Source organism: Sebastes fasciatus, chromosome 12 (genome assembly GCF_043250625.1).
Source record: "Sebastes fasciatus isolate fSebFas1 chromosome 12, fSebFas1.pri, whole genome shotgun sequence".
Taxonomy (NCBI): Eukaryota; Metazoa; Chordata; class Actinopteri; order Perciformes; family Sebastidae; genus Sebastes; species Sebastes fasciatus.
In genome coordinates, this window is record NC_133806.1 from 22,171,707 (window position 1) to 22,197,380 (window position 25,674).

The window sequence follows — 25,674 nt, forward strand, 5'->3', positions numbered from 1 at the left end:
TGATGGAGAGAGAGATAAAATGAGATGAGATGGATTGAGGGACAGAGAGGAAGGGAGATAGATAGAAGCTGGAGAATATCACTTTATTTCACTGCAGGTTTTCTGCAGAAAGGAAGAAAATGATAGCTTAGCCGGCATCTAATAATATCTAAATGATTATCTACACTGATAGACAGGCAAAGCTATCATCCCTGGGTAATTTTTGAATTCTGAATAGAGATGGTGATCATCAGCAGACAGTAATACATAATGAAAAGCCATTGTATTGGTCAGTTTAATTACTCGGGTCATAATCCTGTAAGTCGTTTCCAAGATGTAATGTACTTTGGTGGTTTCCCTTTGTGGTGCTGTAGTACTTTATGCATCTGATACCTTTATATGAGTGGAATAGCATTTGAGTACAGCCCTCATAAACCAAATGGTTTCAGTTTAATGTGATACTTTATTGATCACGGCAGGGTGATTATATCACACCACCCTCCGATAGAGAGGTCAGAGGTCAGTTGTAGAGCAGCTGGTGGAGATTCAGTGATTTGCTTAAAGCTGTACGCTCGCTGATACAGGTTTTGAAACTGAAGCATCTGTTTGGAGGACGATGACCCTCACAAAAGGCAGACAGAGAAGGAAATTAAAGACTCACCGACTCCTCCTCCTGAATCATATGGACCAGGCTGTCCAACACTGGAGCAAGGTTTCTGAGTCAGGCAGAAGAAAGACAGGAAGAAAAAAATGAGACAGCGTTAACATGATGATCACACTGAGAGGGCAATATATTGAAAACTGCACTGCACATTTTTCTATATCCTCAAGTATAGAAACATCTACAGAATATACTGTTTCGTTACTGTGCCATTCCATCTTGAATACAACTCTTTGTAGATCTCTGGTCATCTTGACCACGTCACTATGTACTTCTATGTACTGTCTGTGGTTTGACAACTACAGTCCTCAGGGAAGAAGACAGACTTCAGTGCCATGTGGCATTTGTAAGATCAAACCCTGCCGTCTATTTGATGTTGGTTTGTAAATGGCATCTGATAGAGCAGTCTTTGGTCATCCACAATAAACCAAGCTAGGTCATGCTAAGCCACAACCAAACCCAACCCAGGCCTAACCACTAAGGTTTCTCTCACAGCCCCGTACTGTACACGTCAGCTGTGCACAGTACAAGAGGAGTTCTGTACTGTAGGGCTGCAGAGTGTGACTTATATGTCGCAGGTGCTATGAAAAAAAGGGTTTGTACGATGAATGAAATGACTGCAGTAGCACCCGTGTGATGTGTGTGTGAGTGAGGCAGAGCCGCTTGTTTGTTTGAGGTGAAGGGTGTGTGTGCTTGTTAGTGTGTGAGGCACATTGCTATTCTATGTGGTATTTGTCTATTGAGCGATTAAAAATGCATGTCCCCGGCTGTCACTGGTCCATACATCATTGCCGCTGCAGCAAAAAAAAATCACAAGTACGAGAACGGCAAGGAGAGGAAGAGGGAGTGAGACGGCGCCTGGATGCATGCGAGAGACATGTTTTTTCAGTACTATATTGCTTAAAAAGTTCATGGAAAATGACATTTTAAATAGTGTTTTTGTTTGCTCCATGCCCCCCCAACACAGAATTTGAATAGTCTCAAACTACAATGGACTTGTGCTACAATTTTATGGCCTGTGCTACGAAACGTTCCAACTCTGTAGCATCAGTGCTTTTTGTAAAACAAGTTAACGCACAGCCCTGCTGTACTGTATTCTTACTTAGACTTGATGTTGTTGAAGTTCTTGCCGAGAGACAGGTGTCTGATGGATCGGTTCTTGGCCAACCACACCAGCAGAGTGGACAGGTCTGAGTCCAGGCCTGAAGGTATAGAGGAATAGGTTAGAAATGATGAAGGTTGACTGATCTTAATTGATTTTAGTTGCATGCTGAGGACTTATTTAGCATGAGGTTGGGGTTGAAAAGTAAATATAATGGCACAATATGTATGGAAGCTGCCATCTCACCGTTGTCAGAGATGTCTAGGCTGGAGATGTTTGGGATCTCGGCAATACAACCTTCAAGGATCTGAGAACCTCCTGACCGTAACTGGGAAAAGAGAAGGGGCGAATTTTAAAGGCACAGCTACACAGACACATACAGTACAGTACATGTGACACAATGGAGAGAGTATGGCCTGTTCATCTAATAGAAGTACAGGTAACTAGAGCTTGTAACACTTTGAATACATGACTCCTTAATTGCCAGCTTTTGGAGAATCCTGAAGCTGGCTTTTTAGGTGAGACATGCATTCGGTTTCTAAGCACAGACAACTAATAACGGAAACATGCAGGATAGACTTATCAAGAGGAACTCGTGATTTTAAATGACTAACACGGTGCTGGGAAATGACACATAACAACACAGATCAGCCAGAATAGAAATATGGACTCAGAAGAATAAGATCAGCAGAAAATAAAGCATCTGCCAAAACAGACGTGCTAACAAAAAATGAGGAGGGATGAGATGTTAATTATTAAGAGTGAGCACATTTGTACTTACACAATGGCCAAGCTTACAGAAGCATTAGGGGGGAGAGAACAGCATGTCAAAGCCACGCCAACAATTACAAGCAACAAAACACACAGATGCTTAATGATCATACTTCTGTTCTCACCAATGACACACACATTTGCACAAACACACTCAACAGGAGTCTTATACACACACACACAGTGTCCTTATTTTGCATGCCGTCAGCCCACTCAAAGCACAGTTTTGGTCTGTCGCCACCAAACGGTTCATTAAGGCCTCGAAAACAGGACAGAACTCATCATTTCCCCCGCGGCTTCAGTTTGGGAAGATTTCTATGGGAATGTGGAATTGGATTTCCTGTGTAATTTGTATTCATGTGTTATCTTTAGCAATCCCATTGAATCTGCAGCAAGCTGTCTTTTTTTCTGTTCGAGCAGGGGCGGAGATGGAGGCGAGGAGCTGATGTGTGTGTGTGTGTGGGTGAAGGTTGTGATGAAACAATTAGGGAAGGAAACAAAAAACCCTCTCGAACACCCCCCCCCCCACCCCTCTGTGCATCTCTCCCTCTCCACCCCCGCCCGCTGCCTGCCAACTATTCCATTATACAGCCTCTTAACAGCGTCACTAGCCTGTCAAATGGTTTTGGAGTGGATCCTAAAAAGCTGATTGCATTGGATGAGTGTTACCTCCAAACTATTAAAAACCACACTCTCCGAACTTTAGCTGACAAAAGCACTTACACAGAGGCACTTACATCAATGCTGCTAATACTAGAAACAGAGATATAAAGGAATACAAACAAGAAAACCGAAACCGGTTCCCCCCGAAAATCCACTAGTTGCAGTCTATTTGGAGACTCAGGCTTTCACTGTATTTTGCAGCATTGTGCTTTAACTGTGTACTGAACGGATTTACCAGCATTATCATCAGCATCACTGTGCTGTGCATTTCATGTAACTACAGCTCTGGGATCTAGGTCTACTCTCCCCTGCAACTGCTCCAGTCACTGCATTTGGTTTAAAATAATTGTATTCATATCTAATTAATATAAGGGACTTCAGCTCTACAGTTGCCCCATTAAGATTTGATTTCAGTGCCGCCACGAGGGAATGATCCCTCGCGAGCCAGGTACAAATGTACAAATTATAAAAGATATCTTGACTTTAAATAAGATGATTTACGGAGAAATTATAGCGCAGTGTCGGTCTTACCTCACAGCAGCTGAGGTCTAGAGACACGTCCTTCAGATTGACGTTACTGGCCAGGCCAAGCAGGAGAGCTCTGAAACAATATTATTATACGCAGTTAAAATTATAATAATTTTAAAGGTAGTTAAGAAACAGTGTGTAACATTTCCAGGGATCTATTAGCAGAAATGAAATATAATATTCATATGTTTTCATTAGTGTTTAATCACCTGAAACTAAGAATTGAGCCCTTCATATCTACATAGGGAGCGGGTCCTCTTCACGGTTCGGCCATGTTGCTCTGCCATGTTTCTACAGTAGCCCAGAACGAACAAACCAAACACAGGCTCTAGAGAGAGCCTTTCTTGTTTTTTCGTTACCTGAAGGCCACCGTAGTTCTCCGACACGCTTGTGAAACTGCAGTAACGTGAGCCGCAGAGTGCAAAACCGTGGTACCGCCAGCCGCCGTCTGACTTCCATTGCTCCTAAAGTAGTGCTATTATGGTAAGGATGGCCTCTGAGTGAGGTGAACGGCGTTACCACGGTTTTACACTCTGCGGTTTAGGTTACCGCAGTCTTGGAAAGGGACGAGTGAGCGGAGGGGTACTCAGTTGGTTGCAATCTGCAACCACACCACTAGATGTCGTCAGATCCTACACACTGTGATATAAATTTGACTTTTGAAAACTTTTCATTGTGTAACTAAATGTTCGTAGACCGTTCACAGGTCTCCTTAGATGGGTAATATTTAGTTAAATTTTTTCCATTTTTCTCCATGTGTGAGCGTTTTTTGACCACTTTCAATATCCAAATTCCAAATATTAATAATACAACTTTTAGTAAAAAAAAAACAACATTAAACTGCAGTGCCCCAGTTCGTGCAGATAAAGCTGCAGCTGCCGTCCTCTAATGCAGCTCCTCACTGTGATACAGGCTGACAAAACAAGCTTATTCTTACTGTACTTGAAACGTCTAAAAATGTACAGCTTTAAATGGGGATGCAGGTATTAAAAGAAGACGAGGAACAAAATGTACAGCCGTCACAGAGAATGTGGGGCAGAAGCTCCTCAGACACATTAAATGTGAATGACTCGTTGTCTCACTTGAGGGCCTCTGGCGGCAGCTTGGTTCCTGACACGTTGATGGAGCTCAGAGACATGGCGCTGCTGAAGAAGTGCTTGAATGACGGAGGCACCTCTTTGCCTTTCCTACAGAAACAAAAAGAGAGCAGGATATAAAAGAATGCCAGACAGATAAAGACAACATGTCAACAACTTTTCAGACAATCTTAAGCTCTTTTGATCAACACCATATAATGCTTAACGATGACCAGAGATTCAGGCCTACAATAAGCTTTTAGTACACTTGCCACGTCCTAAAAGCCTGTGACCCATTTTAGGTTTTATATGCTCTTTAAGAGCCTGTTTCAGCTCCAAAAAACGTCTTAAGAGTCTTTCTTAACTTTCACTACTATACTCATGTTGTCCTCTCCCGTTGCCTCCTCCTGTCTCATATATATACTCATCTTCCCTCTCCACCCCACCTCCCTCCTCCCTCCCATCCTCTCCTCCCCTCTCCCCTTGATGAAGTCCTCAACTCCCTAGAGGCACACTGGAAAGAGAGATAATGATGGGAAGCAAACTCCACCCACCACCCATCTGTTACACACAAGATCTGCACACACACATACACAGGCACTCAAATTTAAACACACTCAAAACACCGGCGTACATACACTGTGTGTCTGTAATGGCACTTTGTCACCAGCAGGTGTCACACACCAACATACAGACAGAATTTTTGGCTGAAAGGAATTGCTGTAACAAGTCTGTCATTTCAGGTCAAATCTGCCTTTTGGGCAAAAAACAAAACGCTTCAATGTCGACAATATATTAAGATGGGAAGGAGAACCACAGTGGGGTTAGGATGGATGACAACATATAGGAGAAATGCAATGTTGAGTTGCATCCCTAACCTGTTTTAATATGAAACAGGTTTGGGATGCAACTCAATATTGATATTGCATTTAGGCCCTGATTTTACAAAAAAGATGCAGGAGGCAGTTGTGTATATAACTATGGATGTCATCTCAACTGTGATGGTATTTGGAAAATCTGGCAAATGCACTCTTGATCAAACAAACCGTGTCAAGCAACAACATCAAATGAATTTAGTACTACCCAGATGGGTACTAACCTGTGAGGGAAGACGCTCTTTGACACGTTAAGAACAGAGAGGTGTTGGACCGAGCCTCGCAGCAGAGCTGAGCACACCTGGAAAACACACAGAATACATAACCTTTAACATCTGAGCTGTATAAACTGTCTCAAGTATGGTTTGATTTGCTTCAATATCAATGAGTTTGGAACGTTGCATCTTCCAACCCTCACTCGTCTGTGGCAAAGAAAGAAGAAGAAAGCTTTGCGACTGTGTCGTGTGTTTAGAAGCGTGTAAATGTACACTGTGTACGTGAGAGAAAGAGAATATGATTTAGCAGCTAGTCAATATGTTCAGTGACAGGCTGACAGCTGGCTACATCTCAGACTAATCAATAGGCTGTATTTGGCTTTCAGACCCACGTCAATACATCACATACGGTATTCAGATCACTTCACAGGCAGCGGACGGCAACACGGATTGAGTGGGTGTATACAGTGGGATTACATTCCCTGCAACACAGATATTAATGGCTGGCACTTCATCTTACAATGCAGCATAACGAGGAACAACTCTAATCACATGTTGTTTGGTTACAGAAAGTGGTTCTCTCACTCTGTAGGGTCTGTTTTCTTAACAATATTTTATCCATTATTATATACTGTATCTCTTTAGTCGATTATCTTTTAATAGGCAGGATATGTCCTGACTCACCTGGTCCAATGAGCAGTCGGTGTTGGAGAGGTCAAGGGTCGACAGGCTGTTGGGTTGACCCAGGAAGTGGTAGAAATGCTAAATGTAGAGCAAAACATGACACACATTATTACAAAGGAGACGATGAGGTTTTGTCAACACAGGGATGTATGTGACCACTCCTCTGGAGGATACAGTATTGCAGCAGTTTGATGTGTTGTTGATCATAGTGAGAAATGCTTTCAAATATCTTCCTCTAGAACAGTGTGATTTTGACTTGTGCATATTGTATTTAGTTTTTGTGGACTTCAATAAGGTCTTTTCTTTCATGTTTTCTGTTTTATTCTACTACTGAGAATCTACTATCCATTTCCTGCTCTCATTCATAATTTTCCATCATTTCTGATTTCAAACCTTGTTGTGCCTGGTTATTGGCCAGGCACAGTAACTTCCTGGAGTCTCGTTGTCACCATGACTCCTGTTCGTGAACTTTAGAAGCTATCTGTTTCCAGTCCTTAAGCTAATCTAACCAGCTGCTGGCATTACCACTCTCACATTCATGGGAGTGGTATCTGTCTTTTCATTTAACTCTTGGCAAAAAAAAAGGGAATAAGCGCGTATTTCCCAAAATGTTGAACTATTCCTTTAAAACAATCTTAGTTTCAGTCTCTGCAGCATTTTGGGCAACAGATGATATTAACTTGTGTGTCCAGCTATAAAAACAGTATATCACTGTGATGGGTGTGATTGTGTCTGTTAGATTCTGATTTGTAAACCCCACAGTATAGAGAGTTTCTTTCACATCCCTACATCTGTGCTCTGATGACAGATGTTGAATTTTCCGAGTCGATGCTCCCCTACAGAGTGACATGCTAACTGATTTATAACGGTCTGAAAAGGCCTCCACGCGACTGCAGCGCTGAACTGTTTCAATCAATTAAGTGTTACTGCTACTGGCTCTGAGATAGAATAGAAACTGTTGTTCGTTTGTACCTGCATGTCGTCTCCTCGGAGGACATTCCCTGAGAGGTCCAGATGGACCAGGCTGCTGGGGATGGACGGGTTGGCACTCAGTGACTGGCAAAGGCTGTTCACCCCTACAACACACACACACACACACACACACACACACACACACACACACACACACACACACACACACACATGCCGTGTCAGCATTATCACACCCCTCAAATCTCCACTTGATGTTTTGACAGCACGTTGAAGGAAATAGCAGAGGAAATGAGCAGTGGCTGAAGACAGGAAAGAACGGGAGCAGAATGTAGAGTGAATGCATGGAAAGTGAAAAGAGCATGTTTTCTCACGCCTTTGTCAGTGTCACGAGGCGTTCTCCTTTTTTATATCATAAGAAAATATATCAAAATAAATTGATTAAAAGCATGAAGCTCTAAACAACCTCATGATGTGCTGCTACCGTTCAAATGACCGGGGTTTATATGTGAGACAGAGAAATGTCTTTCAAATCTTTGCATGCAATCTGTGCGTGATATCGACCTTCTGTGCGTACAACCACTAACCAGTGTCACGTCTGTCACATGGCTGACACACTGAACTAGCAGTAAATCAAGGCGTGACTGTCAAGTGACTGACTTGACAGAGCTGGACAGCTGAGAAGAGATGAAAAAGGAGGAGTGATAAAGGAAAAATGAGAGAAATACTAGAGATGATTAAGAGAGACAACATTTCTAATATTCAATATTTTTGCAATGGATGCAAATGTTTCAACATTATTTAAGTGACCTTCAACTGGAATTAAAATTCAAAAGATCAAATGATGGGTCTGCTTCAGCTTCATCAAACAAAGTCAGTGCTAAAAAAAGATAAAAATGTCCTCAATCCTCTACTTTTGCTCTCAGCATTGGAGGCTTTTGGTGTTTGGATTATGGATTGGGCCTTTAGCTAGACGAGCAGGGCTCAGTTTAAGCAGCGCAGCCCTCTCACTAACCCTACACTGTGAAATATGATAGCTCTTTATTGATTGCCTGAGAGCAGAGCGTGTTTACAGAGGGTCCCTAAAGATGGCTGCTTTACTTTGGGTGAGAACGAAGAAGAAATTTTACCTGCAAGTGATTGCCGGCTACATTTAATCTAGAAATTATGACAAATCCCCAGCAGTTTTTTTTGCAGAAAAGCAATCAGTCCCTTCATAGCATTTCATTAAAGGCCATTACTGCAGGAGGATTTTTCCATCATGCCAAGACGTTACGGCTTTACGAAGGAAAGTGGTCCAATAAGCAGCATTTATGCAAATGAAAAACATGCATACTGTTTACAGATTGTCTGCACACTCACACATTAAATACATCTTTTTCTTTCTGTCCCTCTCTCACTCACAGTGTTAATAGTGCAATAATTAAGTGTCATTAGCTTCACAGCAGTAGGGGGGATAAGATTAGTGGAAGATGTGGATTGCACCCGATCTGAGTGGAGTACGTAAATTAAAACTCAAACAGGAAAGCCAGCTGATCACAACACAATATTTATATATGTTTTTGTATTTTAATCATTCCAACCAACTCCATTTCAAAATTGCAAATGTTTTCATTTATCATCCACCTGTTTTTAGGAACCATATACAAAAGACGGCACATACCTTTGGGTGATAGGGAGGTTTTGGAGAAGTTTAAATGCTTGAGGCCCATACGAAGTTTGGCAAACTGAGCACCCAGGGAGGAGATACCTGCAGCAAGAGAGAGGAAACGGAACTGAGGAGGAAGGACATTGATTTTCCACCAACACATACAACAAACGTTTAAATGTCTATCAAGGTATTATGCCGTGGAGCCAAAATATCAAAAAGAAAGATAGTATCCTTTTTTAGATAAGAACACATTCAACAAATCCTTGTTGTAAATTTTACATGAGAACAATTAAGCCAGAGATCGTAAATCCCAGAAATCTGTTGTATGTTTACATGAGACTGCCTGAATATTTGGTGGAATGCGTCTTTAATTAATGTGTCCTGGATAGACTGAGAGGCCTTAGGATAGATGTGATGAAATATTAAACTTGTTGCACTCGCTGCCCTTTAACCAGTAAACATATACTCGTGACAGGCTGTGGTGTGTGTAGGATACAATGCATGAATGTTGCACATTTAAGAGTTGGCAAGAGAAATCTGAATGTTTAATGTATTCAATAATTCACTTTAGTAGGAGAGTCACCTTTCATATAAGATTCATAACAGAGCTGTTTAGAACAAAGTGCAGTGGGGAGTACAACAGACCAGAGATGAGTTCATTAGACTACATTAGAGCAGATAGCGTACCTCTGTCCTCCAGTGGGTTGTTGGCAAGATTAATGGTGGTGAGTCCTGAGCTGGGGTTGTGGGCCAGGGCAGCAGCTAGCTTCTGGGCAAAATCACTGAAAGAGTGTGAAAGAGTGTATCCGTAATGTGTGTATGACCAATGTACTGTACATGTGCAACCTATCAAATAGCTTTGGAAACATGAATATCCCTTTTTTTGCCATGGCAAAACAGCAGAGCAGAATAGATGTGTCACAGTCACATGTTATAGTCGGAAAAGCACAGGTGTAAATAATAAATGATGGCTGAATTCCATTTAGTTCCAGTGTCCTGGTATTGTGCATGCTGGCTCACAGTCGTGGCTTACTGGGATACTTGAGTAACACCTGTGTTTAACCTACGTGTGATGAGTCCAAATGTTAACTGTATGTATGGAACATTTTTAGCTTCCACTTCACATCAGAGTCAGAATTTTGGTATTCTATCTGTAAAATGTATGACATTCACTTTGGTTGCAGGCATATTAAATCAAAATCTGCCAGAAGTAAAGTTCGACGATTTATTTTGAAAACCTTGTGATGTAGTATTGCATTTTCATAAAGTTAGGGGACTTGATAGATTATTAAAAAGGACTAAAATTGATGCAACAGGGTGAAATATCCTGACTTTTAGTTGCTAGTATGGATCCTACACTTCCCATAATGCAATGGTAGTGTCTTTCATTAGACCCTTCCTGTCTGGGAAACGCTATTATTTCTCCACACCCGCAGTTTGTAACACAGGCTTTCTGCTAAAAATGTGAGTTCAAGTGATAACACTTGAGTAATTTCCTCACACTTGACACAGCTCTGCCAGTAGTACTCTTCATTATGAGTTAATTGACCTTGACACGTAACATGTGAAACTGGTGGGGTGCCCCTTTAATAGTTAGTTAGTGCATAATCTCACGTTTTGAGTCCTGCGTTGTCCAGAACCAACTCTTCCAGTCGACTGGAGCGAGTCACTACCCGAAGGATCTGCTCACACACATCTGCAGACTGAAGACACACACACAAAACTTTTGTTATACATCATTTTGCATGTGGTATAATTTAAACAAGACAGAAAAAAAAGCCTATAAGTTAACCATAGCTTTTGTGTTAGTGCTCAATAAGACAGTAATATGAAAGATGAAAAGCGATATAATGTTACATATTACGAGTCTCACGCTCACAGCAGTACAGTAAATCTTAGCTCATGATCGTTAATCAAAAGCATAAAAAATATACTAATTAACTGAACCAGCTCCGAGGCGTGAAATGCACTTTTATCTAGAACAGCAACGCTCGGATTGAAACATTGAAGGTCATAGGAATAACACAGAAATTTACTTCAGGGGCACATGTATTCCCGCAAGTGTTCCTGTGCAGAATGCTGTGAAAACTCCTCTGGAAAGTTGTTCATTTATGCTAATTAAAGCTGCACTGCAAAACAGCATCTGAGTAAAGTCTGTCTCTTTTGCTTAAAGACCATTTATGCGTGACAAGGAGAGACTGGGGACAGCAGACTTCCGACACTTTAGAGGGAGAAAAGTTGTCTCACTCCTGTGGTCTCAACACCGCAGGATAGAGAGCCGGGGGAGCGAAGGCAGTCATATTTAGACCAAATTAAAAATTCAACAGTTGGACGTCAATGCCCTACCTAGATGTTCACTGACCCAGTTCACTGTGTGCTGCGTCATACTCAAACATGTAGACAAACACACCTTGCCTTACTGCAGTAATTCCAATTTTTCCACACTAGCTATCTGCACTGATTCATAACACAAACATGTTCCATCATAAAAAAACAGAACTTTACTGGACCATTGTTTGGTTGTTATTCTTGGTAATTTATATTCATTCTATAAGGGCCTGTTTCTCTCAAACCAGCAGCCTCAGTGAGGCCAAAACACTGGTGACATTGTCCCACACTGTTATCTACAGTGAGGGGGAGAGAAAGAGGGGAGAAAAGGAGAGAGGGGTATTGGAGAGACAACAAGACGGAGAGATGGAAGAAAGGGACTGTTGTTCACATGTTTACTCTGTGAAACTGTGAGTATGAGGAATAAGAATGATGGAGGGCAGCGAGGGATGACACATAATACAGAAAAAGCAGATATGAGGGTAGTGAGGGATGAAATGGAGAAAAAGAGGGGAGAGAGTAGTCGGTCGCGGAGTAGCAGAGAGAGAGAGAGAGAGGGAGCGCACAAAGGAGCCAGTATTTTCACAATAAAACTGTTAGGGACGGCACAGTGACGCTGTCAGCATGTGCACTGCACCATTTACCACCCATTAAACAAGAGGCTTGTCATGCTGTGCTGTTCTGACCCTGCGTCCTGCTGCAATACATCACACGTTCATCACACGGGTACACGCTCATGAAGTAATCAGGAGTCAAGTCCTCTTATCACTGCCGTCCTCTCCTCTTCTTCTCCTCCTTTCTCATTTTCGGCTCAGCATCTCGATTAGGCCACAAAACAAACAGCCTGATTGAACTGAGGATGAGCAGCATAATCCCTCGCTGTGATAGCCAGCCGGCTGTGTGTGTGTGTGTGTGTGTGTGTGAGAGAGAGTGTCTGTGTGTTGTATTATTCAGTCCACTGCACTGAGAGATTCCTCATCTGTTTGATAGGGATGGTTAGACTGTAATTTTAACCTCCTGAGGCTTGTGTGTTTTAATGTTTCACATCTCTCTCTCTCTCTCACGTCTTCTTTTGTTCACAGACTTTTCTTTTAGATGTGCAACTGTACACAGTTAGACAGATACAATAGACGGGTTTCTTGTATACAAACATTACAGGGTGGGTGGGCATTCAGGGGGCAAAACCACCGTCACCACCGTTGTAATCAATGTAGATTTTCCGTTATTTGTACATTCTTGTTAACTATGCTAGACCCCTGCAGAGTCCGACCACCAGATATGACGTTATCACCTGTTATGAAATGAGTAGCGTTAGATCAGACATAAGTGTGATTTGGCTTTGGGGACCAGGGTCTGTTTGGTTGACACTCTGGTCAGCATTCAAGTTACGTGAGTCCTTCTTGATGGTATAATGTTAATATAAAACTGGAGATCTGGATTTTGGTCTTGTTATTAGTACAACTAGTCACACAGCAGCTCTTTTTTTATGTCGGGCAGGTGAAAATGAATGCCCCGGTGGATGACCAGACGTCTTCCCTTGAAAATGTAATGTTACGGCATACCGGAGTGAGTTTTCTCCCCTGCCGTAGTCGCGTAACGTTACAGCAATTTAGAGCCATAACGAAATCTTGCATCATGTTAAGTGTTAAGGTATAATTAGTTGCTAAATATATATAAATATTTCCTTAGAATGTGGGTTGATCACCCTGTTTTTATCAGATCATTTTTATCAATCTGTGGAGCATGACAGCTCACCATGACCACCTGCTGCTTTGCTAGGGCTGTGTGACTAGAATACTTTTGCCCATCAGGCCTGGATCCATAATCTCCTTCTGTTTTTAGCAAAGGCATATGATCCCCTCATAATATTAAACATTTTCATTCTTTGTTGCGGTTGGTGCAGTTTACTACACAACAACTCCTTGTCATCTCTGCTTCGGAGCTTGGCTCTGCTCGACATTCCGTGCTTTCCGCCCCTTAGGTGCGCGCATCTCTGTGATGACGCTGCACAGAAACCTGTCTATAGTTCAGGCTCAGTGTTGCCCTTGAGTTGAACTTTTACATGCCAACAGATTTGGCAGGAATATCAACTGACTTACTGCTAGAGAGTAAAGACTAGTTTCCCCAAACTGGAAATTTCTAGTTCCTCTTCATTCGTTATCCTGCTCTGGCTTCATTCTTTTAATCTGAATAAATCTTTCCTGATACCTTCTGACTCATTTCCTTATTTATCTGGTATCTCACTCATTCATTCTGTCCACTGACCTCTCCGCTGACCTTTATCTTTCTGTTTCACTCCTCTGTTTGCTGTCATCACTCTCTGTTCCCGTTCTTATTCTTCTTTCTAAGTTGTTACTGTTTCCATTGGCACAAGATCAAAAACAACTCAAAAAATCACGCTCCAGAGCACATCCTCGATTCTCCATTATCATCGTGTAAACATGCACACACATAAAACAATGGGAAAATAAGACTGAAGGTTCCTTAGAAACACCCAAAGGAGTTTCTGTTGCATTAAACAGCAACTAAATAAGCACACACAGTCTTTGATAAACACAACATAGTCCAAAACACAAGAAGTGGTATCTATGGCTAACATCACCAAAACCACTCAAGTAACACACTGTAAAAAATTTGAATAAACATGCGCTGAAACCATCCCAGCACCCTTAGGGTCCATTATAATACACTCTAATCTGGGCTAGAAAGGACACACGTTGGTGCACATGTGCCTGTGTGAGTATTTGAGCCTAAATATGCACACGGCACGGCGAGGGGCAGGATTTTAAAATTCAATACAAAAGGAATTGTCTGTGACGGAGACGTGAGATAATTGTTTGGACTGAGGAAGCTGCGTGTGGTAATTGGTGAGACTGAGCGAAGCCTCGAGACGGAGAGTTAGTAATGGAGTGCTGCAGGGGGGCAACAGCCTGAGACATTGAGCCCCTTTGTTTCGTTAGGATTAAGAGTCTTATCACACGAGAACATTGGACTGATCCTCAGTCAACTGACAGGAGGGGAAGATGGAGGAAACAAAGGGGGAAAAATCTGTACAGGCAGATACTTACAGATAAATAGTTAGGCAAGGTGGAGTGGGAGACGTGTAGTGTAGTATAGGATATAGAATATTCTAAATATATATGATATACAGTAGGAGGAACCAGAAATAACAGCGATATGTTATAAATAACAGGATCCATTGTCCAATCAAGTTTTATCAAAACTAGATTTAGAAACTATTACCTTTAATTACATGCCAGTTTTTAACAGCTATATAACAGTAATAAAATTCAAACTACTTCTGCTTTTCATCGGAATTGGGAGTGCAGTACCGGTATGCCAATTCTCGTGTGAAACAGTAACCCTCTCATTCAACTTTCAAAACACATTTTAGCCGTGCTAGCAGTGTGGCTCTGTGGATGACAACAACATCCATCCACAGAGCCATTGGGTCATTGGTTGGTTGGTCAGTCTGCCAGTCCGTCCCAGTCCGCCACTTCAGTCCAGGCTCAAAATTGTATTTTATCCAGTACTTTGGTTCAACAAATACTAGCAAAACTAATGACATAAAACTAACATGTCTGTAGACTCTTTGTCTCGTTTACACAGTTATTCTCCACTTTTTGCTCAAATCAACTGTGATGGCCTTTAACTGTCTGTCCAGTCCATCTGTCAGATACCATATCTCAGTATTTGGCAGATGGACAGACAGAGACGCAGCCCCGTCCAAGACCTCACCCCACTTTTTATTACATGGGAATAACCAACAAAGCAGAAACCACTGCACCAATGCAGTATAGTGCAATAAGGGAAGTGAGACGCAGGACCTTTACAAATGTGAGAGGAATAGAGAACAAACTGACAGGCAGGTAGACCGTGAGAGACACAATCCATCCATTTGTCTTAAGTAGTGATATTCCTCACTACTTAACTCTGAGATGGGATTATATCTGGATTATGTTTGCCGTATTGTGGCAGCAGACTAACACTGTGATAAGGTTTATCCAGCATAATGTGCAGTGGTGTACAAATTGAGCAGACATGATTAGAAAGCAAACAAGAGCAGGATTGTGAGAAAAAGGGTTACTAACCAGTTTGTAGTCTTTTGTGGAGAGCTTGGTGAACCACTGGTTAAACTCCAGGACTGCTATTATAGCCACCAGATCCCTGAGGAGGAAAGAAAAGGTCATAGCTGCAACTATATATTATTCTTCAGCAATACCACCTTAATTTAGTGGTGAAGTCAGCACATTTTTACATGAAAAATAAATCATGTCACACCTGCAATACCTCCCTTAAATTTGAGTTGTGTGTTTCTCTTATCCCAAGAAATGTTTGCAGCCGCATGGCCTCATATGTGTGCAATGTGTTTCATGATGTTGGTGTGCTATTGTTATATTTTATCTCTGTTGTGCGCCAACACTCACCTGTTCTCCAGATGGCTGAAGTCCTGCAGGTTGAGTTCTCTGGTGTCTTGTGTCAAATAGATGGTGTCCACATCCTGGACGAAGGAAACAATTAGCCAAAGCGAGTGTTAACAAACATGTCTGTTATAAAAAAAAAAAAAATTCAACAAAAAATGTCAGGATGATTCATATATAAACATATAGAAAGTGCACAAGAGCAGATGCAACATATACAGTAGAGAAAGAGTCATTCCATTTGCGACAAGAAGGAGCAGAACCATGACAAAGATCTTAAGAAATATATAGATATGAGGGGACTTTATTCATACACTGTTGTGGCTATCCTACCGTATTTATCAAAGGTTTTTATGCAGTTTTATGTCATATACAGCCAACAGCGCTGAAGCACTTTTGAACCAGGATCTGTCAAAGCTGTGCCACTGCACAAAAGAATGCAAATGATACTGACCCACTGCACCTCTTCTTTGTAAGGCAGCCCCAACCAGTCACAAACACATCTGTACATCTGAGAAAACCCACCTAGAGAGAGAGAGAGAACACAACAGAAAAATATAATATAAAATCCATCTTTCCAAAGAGCAGTGGGATGTGGGCGGTGCAAAAATGCATGTAATTTGAAACTACAATCAATTTCATCACAATTGCTTTAATTCACCATTTCAAACTTCTATACGGTTGATGTAAACTCACTGTATAACTGCCTGTTCCAACCCCCTACATGCACACATCATCATACATACATCATCTCAGCAACGGGATGAAGAAGCACACAGTAATTACTGTAGAGTCACAGATTCCTACCACAGGGTCCGGGCTCCGCAGGCTTGTTGTTCTCCCACAGAGTCTGCAGAGAGGTCAGCCTGTCTGGAGGCTCCATGCAGAGCTTCTTCATCACTTTACTGAGAAGAGAAGACAGATTAAAACATAATTTAGTCATCCCATTTCTAACTGCTGAAATGTTCAAAGCCTGTTTAATCCCTTTTAAAAGATTCTAAAATCAGCGGCTCCAGGCTACTTTCTCACTGCCTTACTTGTCGGTGGACATTTTGAAAGCAGGAAGTTGCTGAGTTCTCAAATAGAAACTAAATTTAACTAAACCACAAAAAAAAATCAAAAAAAAATCAATGTAGCATTAAGTCGACTGCAGCTCAAACATACAAACATTAGCCTCTCTGTCAAGTCAAAGACTTTGACCTGTTTGCAAGACGAGGTCATAAAGGTTTATGGTTTTACATCTGTGATCATTTCTGCATTTATATTCATGCTTCCTGTTCTCAACTAAACATATTAATAGATTGACATCCACATCGCAATAGAGGCATGTTTTTTTTGGACATAAAATACAGGATACTGTAGCTGTAACGCAACCATAGCGGCTTCTAGAGCTCAATTCTGTGTGTTGCACCAGGTTAAACTCTTGAGTATTGGAAACATTTTCAGTTATTTATTTAGAGCATTATTCAGTAATTACGTTTTTATTAGTATAACATGCAAAATCAAAATGCATTTGCATGCACAAACTGATGCAGAGATTGATAACAGAAATACTGTGAGATGTATTAACTACATCCTTATCAGGACTGATTCAAATATCTTGACATGACTGAGAAATATAAATAAATCCACAAAGAAACACATAAACTGTTATCTTGCACACAATCACACACGCATCAAGGTGGAGCTCACCTCGGTGGTAGGCCGGGACATATCCTCAGCATACAGTTTCCTATGTGAGCGACCACCTCATTGACCTCCTCTGTAGAGAGCAGCTTCAGAGAGAAGGAGCCACGCTCGTACTCTATGAACAGCTAAAAGGACACATCATTAATTAGTGATGCACGACAGCATGCATGCTTTCAGCCAAACCTGCTTCAACCACAGTTATACTTATCTAGATAAAAAAAGAATGTTAGTAAACCATGTTTCTTAAATCCGTTCCATCTACTGAGTCAAAATAAAATCCACCGTATAAGAATAGTTTATTTATTATATACTACCCAGCAATGATAGAATTCACAAGAATGAAACCAACACATCCGTCTATCCACTCAATCTACATCCCACATCTTTGTCTTAAGTAAAACTAAAGATTTAATGACATTTACCAAGACTGGCTAACCACTTTGCAATTATGCAAATGCTGATGTAAGGCGATACATGCCTCCTCTATAGGCCAAAATTAACATAATCCTTGCTGACACTTATTAAACATGGGAGACCATCAGTCAAGATATTAAGAGGACTGACATCTCTGGAGATGAGTGGGAGAGAGGTTCAGCTGCAGGAACGGTGTGGTTAGCGACGGATTATCATATTTTGTAGGTAGATCCAGCTGACTTGACAGCTGGCCAGCTCCGGTCGAAAAGCCAAATAGAAGCTCTTCCCAGATGGGAAACATCATTTCTGGATCCAGATCTGTTTTTGGTGTCTCATACATTCATAATTTTTAAGGATTATACGAGCATATTTTGCTTCACAGCCTCTCAGTTTAGGCCACCCTCTACCCACTGTGGTGTATACATCTGTTGTGATCACAGGCACTGTCCTTAAATTGGAGAGGCTGGGTTCAAGTACCCATGTCAGCAAACATTCATCCTGCTCAAGTGTCCCTGAGCAAGACAATGAAGTTTAAGTTTCTCCAGAGTCACTTCCCTGTAGATGATCCTGATACAATACTGTCTAGAGCTTACTGTTTTCGTTTATGTGGCTGTTCTGTCATTGTAAATAAGTTTATTGGAAACATCACCGGTTCAGTGAGAGTGAAATGAAACGTAGGAAAATAAAATGCAAAACTCAGTATGATTTGTTTAAGCTGAATTTAGAAGGTAATCCGTGTGTATGACTACATAAACCAGCATAGATGTATATTGTGTGTTCATGTTATATTACGTACAACAGGCAAACCTTTTTTTACCTGGTAAAGTACAATTTAAAGGTACAGTTTGCATTTTGGAAAATATACTAGCTGAGAAGATTGATACTGCTCTCATGTCTGTGTGCTAAGTGTGAAGCTGGAGTTAGCTTAGCATAAAGACTGGAAATATGAGGAAACGGCTAACCTGTCCAAATGTAATAAATGTGCCAAAATGAACACGTATCTTGTGTCTTTAATCAGCACATTGACATAAATGTAAAGATGATAATTTGTGGTTTAAATCTGCTGTGGAAGGAGGAGCTTTGGACGGTGCGAGGCTAGCAATTTCCCCTGCTTCCAGTCTTTATTCTCTGCTAAGCTAGTCACCTCCTGGCTCTAGCTCCATGCTTAACACAGAGACATGAGAGTGGTACTGTATAGATGTTTTCGTCTAACTCTCTGCAAGAAAGCAAGTAAGTGTATTCTCCAAAATATCGGAACTATTCCTTTAATATTTTGTGCACCATATTGGACACAGTTAATGTTGGTAATAGGTACTGTACCTGTGTAGGCTTGTTACACGCAATCCCCTGGATCTCCAGATAATTAATGGAGTGTTCCACCTAAAAAAGAGCACAAGAATCACCATTAAAATACTTATTACAGGACATAAACGGTATGTTACCACACTCTTTCTGACCTGCTTTGAACAATAGGCTGCTTCTAACAATACTCAGAAAAGCTTCATTTTAAGAAAAAATCATCCTGACAGTCTGCTAAACATTTTAAATTTAATTATCAGAGAATGAAAAGTTGCGGTTGTACTGTATCTGCAAGTATTTTAATGAATGAATGTGCAAGTATGGCATTCACGTGCTTGTGTGAGCCTACTAATAACAACAGTCTAGTATAGTGACTGTCTGTCTGAGGAATGTTGTGTAAAAATATGTCTGTTCCATAATGAATAGGTAGTGATGCAGTCATTTCTTTTTTTCTTCTTTCTCTTTGCTCCTATGCACACTATCTCATCACTGACTCACACATTTACATGATTTTTCTGGGAAGCATTAGACACATTTGTAGGTGAAAATGAAAACTAAGATTGGGGGGATGAGATACAATCACTTAATTGTTGAACTAAATCAGCTCTTTTATCCAGCATTTCATCTCTGCCAGCTGAATTCATTTGAAACGCAACCACTCTAGGATGCACTGTTCATTTTCTCGCTCATTTGCAAGAAAGTGTTTGTTTTTCTTGTTAAGTGTTTACACACTTCCTGAATAGTATGAATTGAGAAGTTGATTTTAGCTTTGACAGAAAATGGAAAGTAAACTGAAAAAAGCTCTCTGCTTCATTTCTCTTATTCACATCCAAAAGACAGTCTTCTCAAAACAAGTCTGGCTAAAAAGACAACCAGAAGCGTCTCACGTCCACATTTTCTATTTCTGTTTCGAGAGAGCATTTCAGGACAAAGAAAACAAAGAAAAGCAGCAGCCTGCCTTTCCATCCCTAAAAAGGACAGGAAAAGATCTTTTTAATGTGAGAGAGGGAACCCTGTGAATATAAATGCCTACTAGTGTATACGGAGCACACAGTTTTCCTGCTCTCCACATACAGTACGGTGCCTGAGGGCAGGCCAGGGAGCGAGGCCAGACTATTCCAGGTGGGCTCAGTGTTCCTGAGGCTTGGCGAAGAGATGAGAGGGGGGAGAGGATAAGCAGACTGTCTGTCTGCTGACAGACTGTCTACTGTCTGACTACAGTATGCAGTCAGTGTGTTTATTTCAACAATGCCTGTGGTTACTCACTCATGTTCAGTCTACAAGCTAGAAAAAAATCCACATGTACACACATACGCCATAATTCACATTCCATAATGTAAATGGGTGGACTCATCATTCAAAAGGAAATGAGTCTAATAGACAATAACAGTGGACAAGCTCAGTCGGATAAAACGAAGACAATTAGCTATTAGCAAGGACAAGGAGGCACATGACAACGGCAGAACTAGGTAAGATTTTGTATTGTTGTTTTTAAGCAAGACTAAATAACTGTTGAATGAAAGAACACAAAGAATAAAATATATTCTTCCTCTTAGAAAAGAAAAGTTGATTTCATGAACAATAAAACACATCCTTGCTTCATTCAACACACAAAACATTGCATGCAAATGTCCATCGGCTTCCACCTTTTCTTCCCCTCTCTCTCTCTCTCTCTCTCTCTCTCTCTCTCTCTCTCTCTCGCTCAAACACAAGCAGTGCTGTGTCTTCGTCTCTGTAATTATGTCAGTCCAAAGTCCAAAAGTCCAAATTTATTGAAAAAAGATAGATGTAATCATTTCCAAAATTAACAACATGTCTTTATCTAACAAAATATTCTGCTCCAATACATATTTTTGGGCGTTTAGCCTTTCAAAAACTACAATTTCGCAATGGTAAAAAAAACATTTACTCTCCTTCACACACCTGTATTAATGGGGCAGTCTAGCAGCAATCTAACAGCACCATAAATTACATTTATACGGTATATTTATAGCATATATAGCAATAAATATAGCAATATATATATATATATATATATATATATATATATATATATATATATAGCAAAATTCATTACAGGCTTTGCATAATTTAATACCTTTCTGTTATCGTTGACACGTGAGGACCATTATCGTAGCCAACCAGTATCGTGTTGAACAATAATCTCGTCATATTGCCCAAGCCTAGTGGCTAATTTTAGCTAATGTTCGCAAACTTAAGGTAGATGCTACTGTATCACTGGCATTACTAAATCAATGTGCTGACTCTCCTATACTTACTGTTACACTACATTTTAGCATTCAACAATACCTCATATTTTTTCCCCATAGCACCTCACACTCAATTAGTTATCATCCTGAATGCAAAGTAACTTCAAATTATCACCAAAACACAAATATAGATGGAGCAGGTAAAACAGTTGGAGCTCCATCAAGACATTTTTTTTATTCTATGCTGTAAATGTAATTGCGTCCCAATTATTTTCAAGTTGCAGGTCACCATAGGGGTGTTTCTTTTTGCTCAGTGTTTACTGTAGAATTAGAAAATGGTGTTGCAGAACAATTTGTCATTTTGAGCGTATAGGAGGCCACTTACTATAATACAGTTTATTACCTATGTCTGTAAATGTGCAAACATCTAGGTCTAGCATACAGACTACTACAGTAACAGTAGTACAGCAGTACTGTATATATAGTGTAGATTTGTGTATTGCAAACTATTTGCTAGATGTTGCACTATGGAGTAAACAGTGTCCAAATCAGTTCATTTCACACAGCCAGTAAATTACATGATAGCTTACTGAATTGAGCGCCTTCATAAATATGAGCTGTAGCCAATGGCAAGACCTCATGCTGGGAGGTGTAGGGAGGAACCAAATGTTAGAGTGATTGCATCGTTCACTCATTCGTTCACTGTCCGTCTGTCACTTTAACCGCTCTCCTCCACTTTTCTTTTTGTTGTATTTTCATGGAAAACTCAACTTTTAATGTGTTGTCATTCATGCAGAGGACAGTTTGATGTACAGAGATTGATTCTAAGATTATTATTAGATTGTGAACATTAGCATTGAGCAACAGTATGAGGAGTAAAGTGTAGATGTTGAGATTTTCTAAATATTTGTCTGTAAGTGAGGCGGTTCAAAATGTGAGGTTTCTATGAGATGGTTTGTGTTACGTTAGGCCTATACGTTATGAAAGATGTATGTTCAGTGTGATCATTTGCTTCATAAACCTCCATACTTGTGACATAGCAAAGCAAAGACAGATAAAGACAGAGTGTACAGGTATGTAAAATGAACAGCAACAAGAGGCTGCAGAATAAAAAAAAAAAGGCAAGAGGGAGGGAGCGATGAATGAAATTGTGTTTGTGTGTGTGTGAGAGCATGTGTGAATGTTTGGGAGGAGGAGACGCTGACAGACTGAAAGGCCCTGCAGCTTCTCAAGAGGAGCCAAACCATCAATCGGAGGCACAAAAAAACCCCACTGAGAAGTGCCTGAGATGGGTAAAGGCGGATTTCAACAACTGCTGAGAGACAAAAGATACACAGTTAAGTGTTTAACTGAGGCTTTTACTGCTACTGCAATACATCTACTTTTACTTTAATACTAAGGCCTTGGGCTCAGAAGAGCATTGCTGATGAAATCGCCTCTTACTGATTGTTCTCTTGTGTGTTTTAGATGCATCTCTGGGATTCCAGACAGAGATGCATCTAACAGATGATTACAGCGCCTACAATATATTCAGATGGCCAGAAGTATAAATCAACACCCAACACAGTCTCAGCTTTGATTCAACAAAAACAGATTTTTACCAGAAGAGTAGAAAACTGAATCTACGGAGGACGTATACAGTCAATAGCTCATGTGTTGGAACAGTGAGCAGAGGCTAATCTTCATTTGCAGTTGACCCATCTCCGCTGTAATATAGATTTCACATCAAAAAAATCAATGCAAGGAGAAATGCTGTAACAGTCAGCTTTTTTTATCGATGTTGGCAAGCTTCTTTAAAAAAATGACAGTGTGCAGTAAGAACCCACGTAGCACTTTTGGTAGCATTGTGAAAAACTGAACAGAAATAAAAATTCTTAAATTATATAGTTTCAATAAATTATGCAGTACGCATATAATTGAACAATTTTTGAAAATGTGGGAATGACAATATTAAACTTGGATTGGACTGAATTTTTTTTTTGCATGGTTTAAAAAAATAGTGAGGATTTAGTGGCAAAATGATGACTCAATTAATTATTCCACCATCGACAACAATTATAGCGACTGATTCATCCCATTAATCCAGCAAAAATGGCAAACTGGCTCCAGCTTCTCATATGAGAGGATTTACTACTTTTGTGTTTATTGTTTATATATATCTTTGTAAATTAAATATCTTTCAGTTTGGGGATTTTTGGATGCAGCAAACAAGCTATTTAAATCATAATTTTTGGTTCAGGGAATTTGTGATGGACATTTTTCACTGCAAAAAAAACCCTGCAGATTAATTGCTAATGAAAATAATCCATAGTTGCAGAGAGTTCATTGAGAGAAAATCAAACGTTGATTACTTTTAAGATACAATCTATTCAATTCAATCTGATTTAAGACATTGCAGGTTATCCCTGCTGACCTTTGTCACAGTGGTGAGTGGGGGGAAGAAAACCAGATAGATGAAGGGAAAGACACAGCGAGAGACAGGGATGAAGAAAAAGGGAAATAATCTGGATTGTTGGAAAAGAAGGAGAGGATGAGAGTGAAAAACCTGAACGAATGGTTTAAAGGAAAGAGAGGAGAGGAGAGGAGAGGTGATCTGTGGCTGTAATCCGGCTGAGCAGAGCCAGAGGAGAAGGGGAAAGAGGTTTTCTGAAAGCCAACAGAGGAGGGATTCTGCTTCCGTTGTGGAAAAACAAGACCCAGACAGACCTTCTTCATGCTCCATCACCTAATGTCTAAAATATTATACCTTACAAGAGCCTCTTGCTTCCACAAAATCAAATTCACAAGATGCACCTCCAGAAAGTTCCATAACTATTACATACAGTAGAGTAGAAGAGAGAAGGGTTGTTAAGGGGGGTTAGTTCTATCGTAAAGCAGGTGTTTACGTAATCCCTCCAGGTCAGAAGATAGAAAACAGATCCAGCAGAGCCAGCTAAATAAACAGATGTTGAACCTGCAGCTCATAACACTGGAAACATGACGTCATATGAAACAGGGTCAGCTTGAGTGTTCTTTATGGCCTCTTCTACCCCCTGTAAACCAATGAATCAGTTCTCAAGCAACCAATCAATCACCTAAACTGTCCCTGGAGGCATCTTATTGACTGGAAAGCATAGAGTACAGCCTTTTGAAGGGCAGTTGTTCAGTATTTCCTGGACCTGGTACAAGAGATGATGTTATGTTATCTCGTGACTTGTGATTTAAGTGCTACTCTTTCTGACAGGGAGGATCGCCAGTGCAGATACTGCAGGGAAAACACTGGTTTGCAGTCTGTTTCCATATACAGTCACAGCTTAAAGACTCCAGCAGGTTGTGTATCGTGAACAGTACAGCAATCTGACCACTTTGAAAGTTGTGTGGTGTGAACTTAAACACACTTTGAGGTGAGATTATTTTGCCTAGAATGAGATTTGAAACTTTTAAGACCTTAAAATGCTCGAAAAAAAATATATTTATTTGAACATCTGCATTTCCATGACAACTAGGCATGACAAGCCCATTTTTATATCCCCTTATCCAAGTTCAGGGTTGCAGGGTGATAAAGTAAATCCCAGCACCCTGGGCCTGTTTTTAACAGCTGGCAGGCCCAGTGGGTCACAACACAGAAGCTGAAGCCTGATGTGAAGTTTAGTATTTGCAGTACAGATAGTAATAGCTGGAAGTTTTCGTGAACATCTGCGTTTAATTTACTGCACTACTGGTTTTCATGTGACAAAGGTGACAATGATGATGTTGGTAAAGATGATGACAGATGTTTCATTGCTAGTAATGGTGCTAACAGTAAACATCTGCGCTGCGTTACGGCACCGCTGTTTCAAGTTAAAACAAAACAGGCATGCCAACTGGCTGTAAAACTGCAATATAACCAGGCACACACAGAGCTACTACTTTAGCCTTAATCCACTCTACAGCACATACACACTAACTAACTGGGATAGCAAAAGTGCTAAGTTTACTTTTCAGCATTTTGTATTTACTTATTTACACTGTGGTATATATTGTATGTGTCTGATGCACATATCTGTACATATTTCTTATATTTCTAATTTCTTGTTTTTATTATTTATTTATATTTCTCTACATATGTTTTATTATATATTGTAGCATTATGTACATACTGCACATGTTACTCCTCTATTTCTATTTTCTTACATTTCTGTGCTTTTATATAAGAGCAA

General features: G+C 40.4%; 2 protein-coding genes across 3 annotated transcripts in view; one reads left to right on the forward strand and one right to left on the reverse strand.

Moving 5' to 3' along the window:
- mal2 (mal, T cell differentiation protein 2) overlaps positions 1-25,674 on the forward strand; it is a 321,233-nt gene that overhangs the window by 146,093 nt on the left and 149,466 nt on the right. The window lies entirely within an intron of this gene.
- The window catches only part of LOC141779383 (F-actin-uncapping protein LRRC16A-like), a 76,544-nt gene that overhangs the window by 18,770 nt on the left and 32,100 nt on the right, over positions 1-25,674 (reverse strand). For both annotated transcript variants that reach the window (XM_074654190.1, XM_074654189.1), the window contains exons 4-20: positions 19,308-19,367; positions 17,577-17,698; positions 16,692-16,789; positions 16,339-16,409; positions 15,891-15,964; positions 15,555-15,630; positions 10,750-10,838; positions 9,823-9,917; positions 9,148-9,234; positions 7,527-7,630; positions 6,555-6,632; positions 5,880-5,956; positions 4,787-4,891; positions 3,708-3,777; positions 1,989-2,070; positions 1,743-1,842; positions 641-695 (exon numbers count right to left, since the gene is read on the reverse strand). In XM_074654190.1, coding sequence (XP_074510291.1) covers positions 641-695; positions 1,743-1,842; positions 1,989-2,070; positions 3,708-3,777; positions 4,787-4,891; positions 5,880-5,956; positions 6,555-6,632; positions 7,527-7,630; positions 9,148-9,234; positions 9,823-9,917; positions 10,750-10,838; positions 15,555-15,630; positions 15,891-15,964; positions 16,339-16,409; positions 16,692-16,789; positions 17,577-17,698; positions 19,308-19,367 — 1,443 coding nt within the window. The remainder of the gene's footprint in view (positions 1-640; positions 696-1,742; positions 1,843-1,988; positions 2,071-3,707; positions 3,778-4,786; positions 4,892-5,879; positions 5,957-6,554; positions 6,633-7,526; positions 7,631-9,147; positions 9,235-9,822; positions 9,918-10,749; positions 10,839-15,554; positions 15,631-15,890; positions 15,965-16,338; positions 16,410-16,691; positions 16,790-17,576; positions 17,699-19,307; positions 19,368-25,674) is intronic.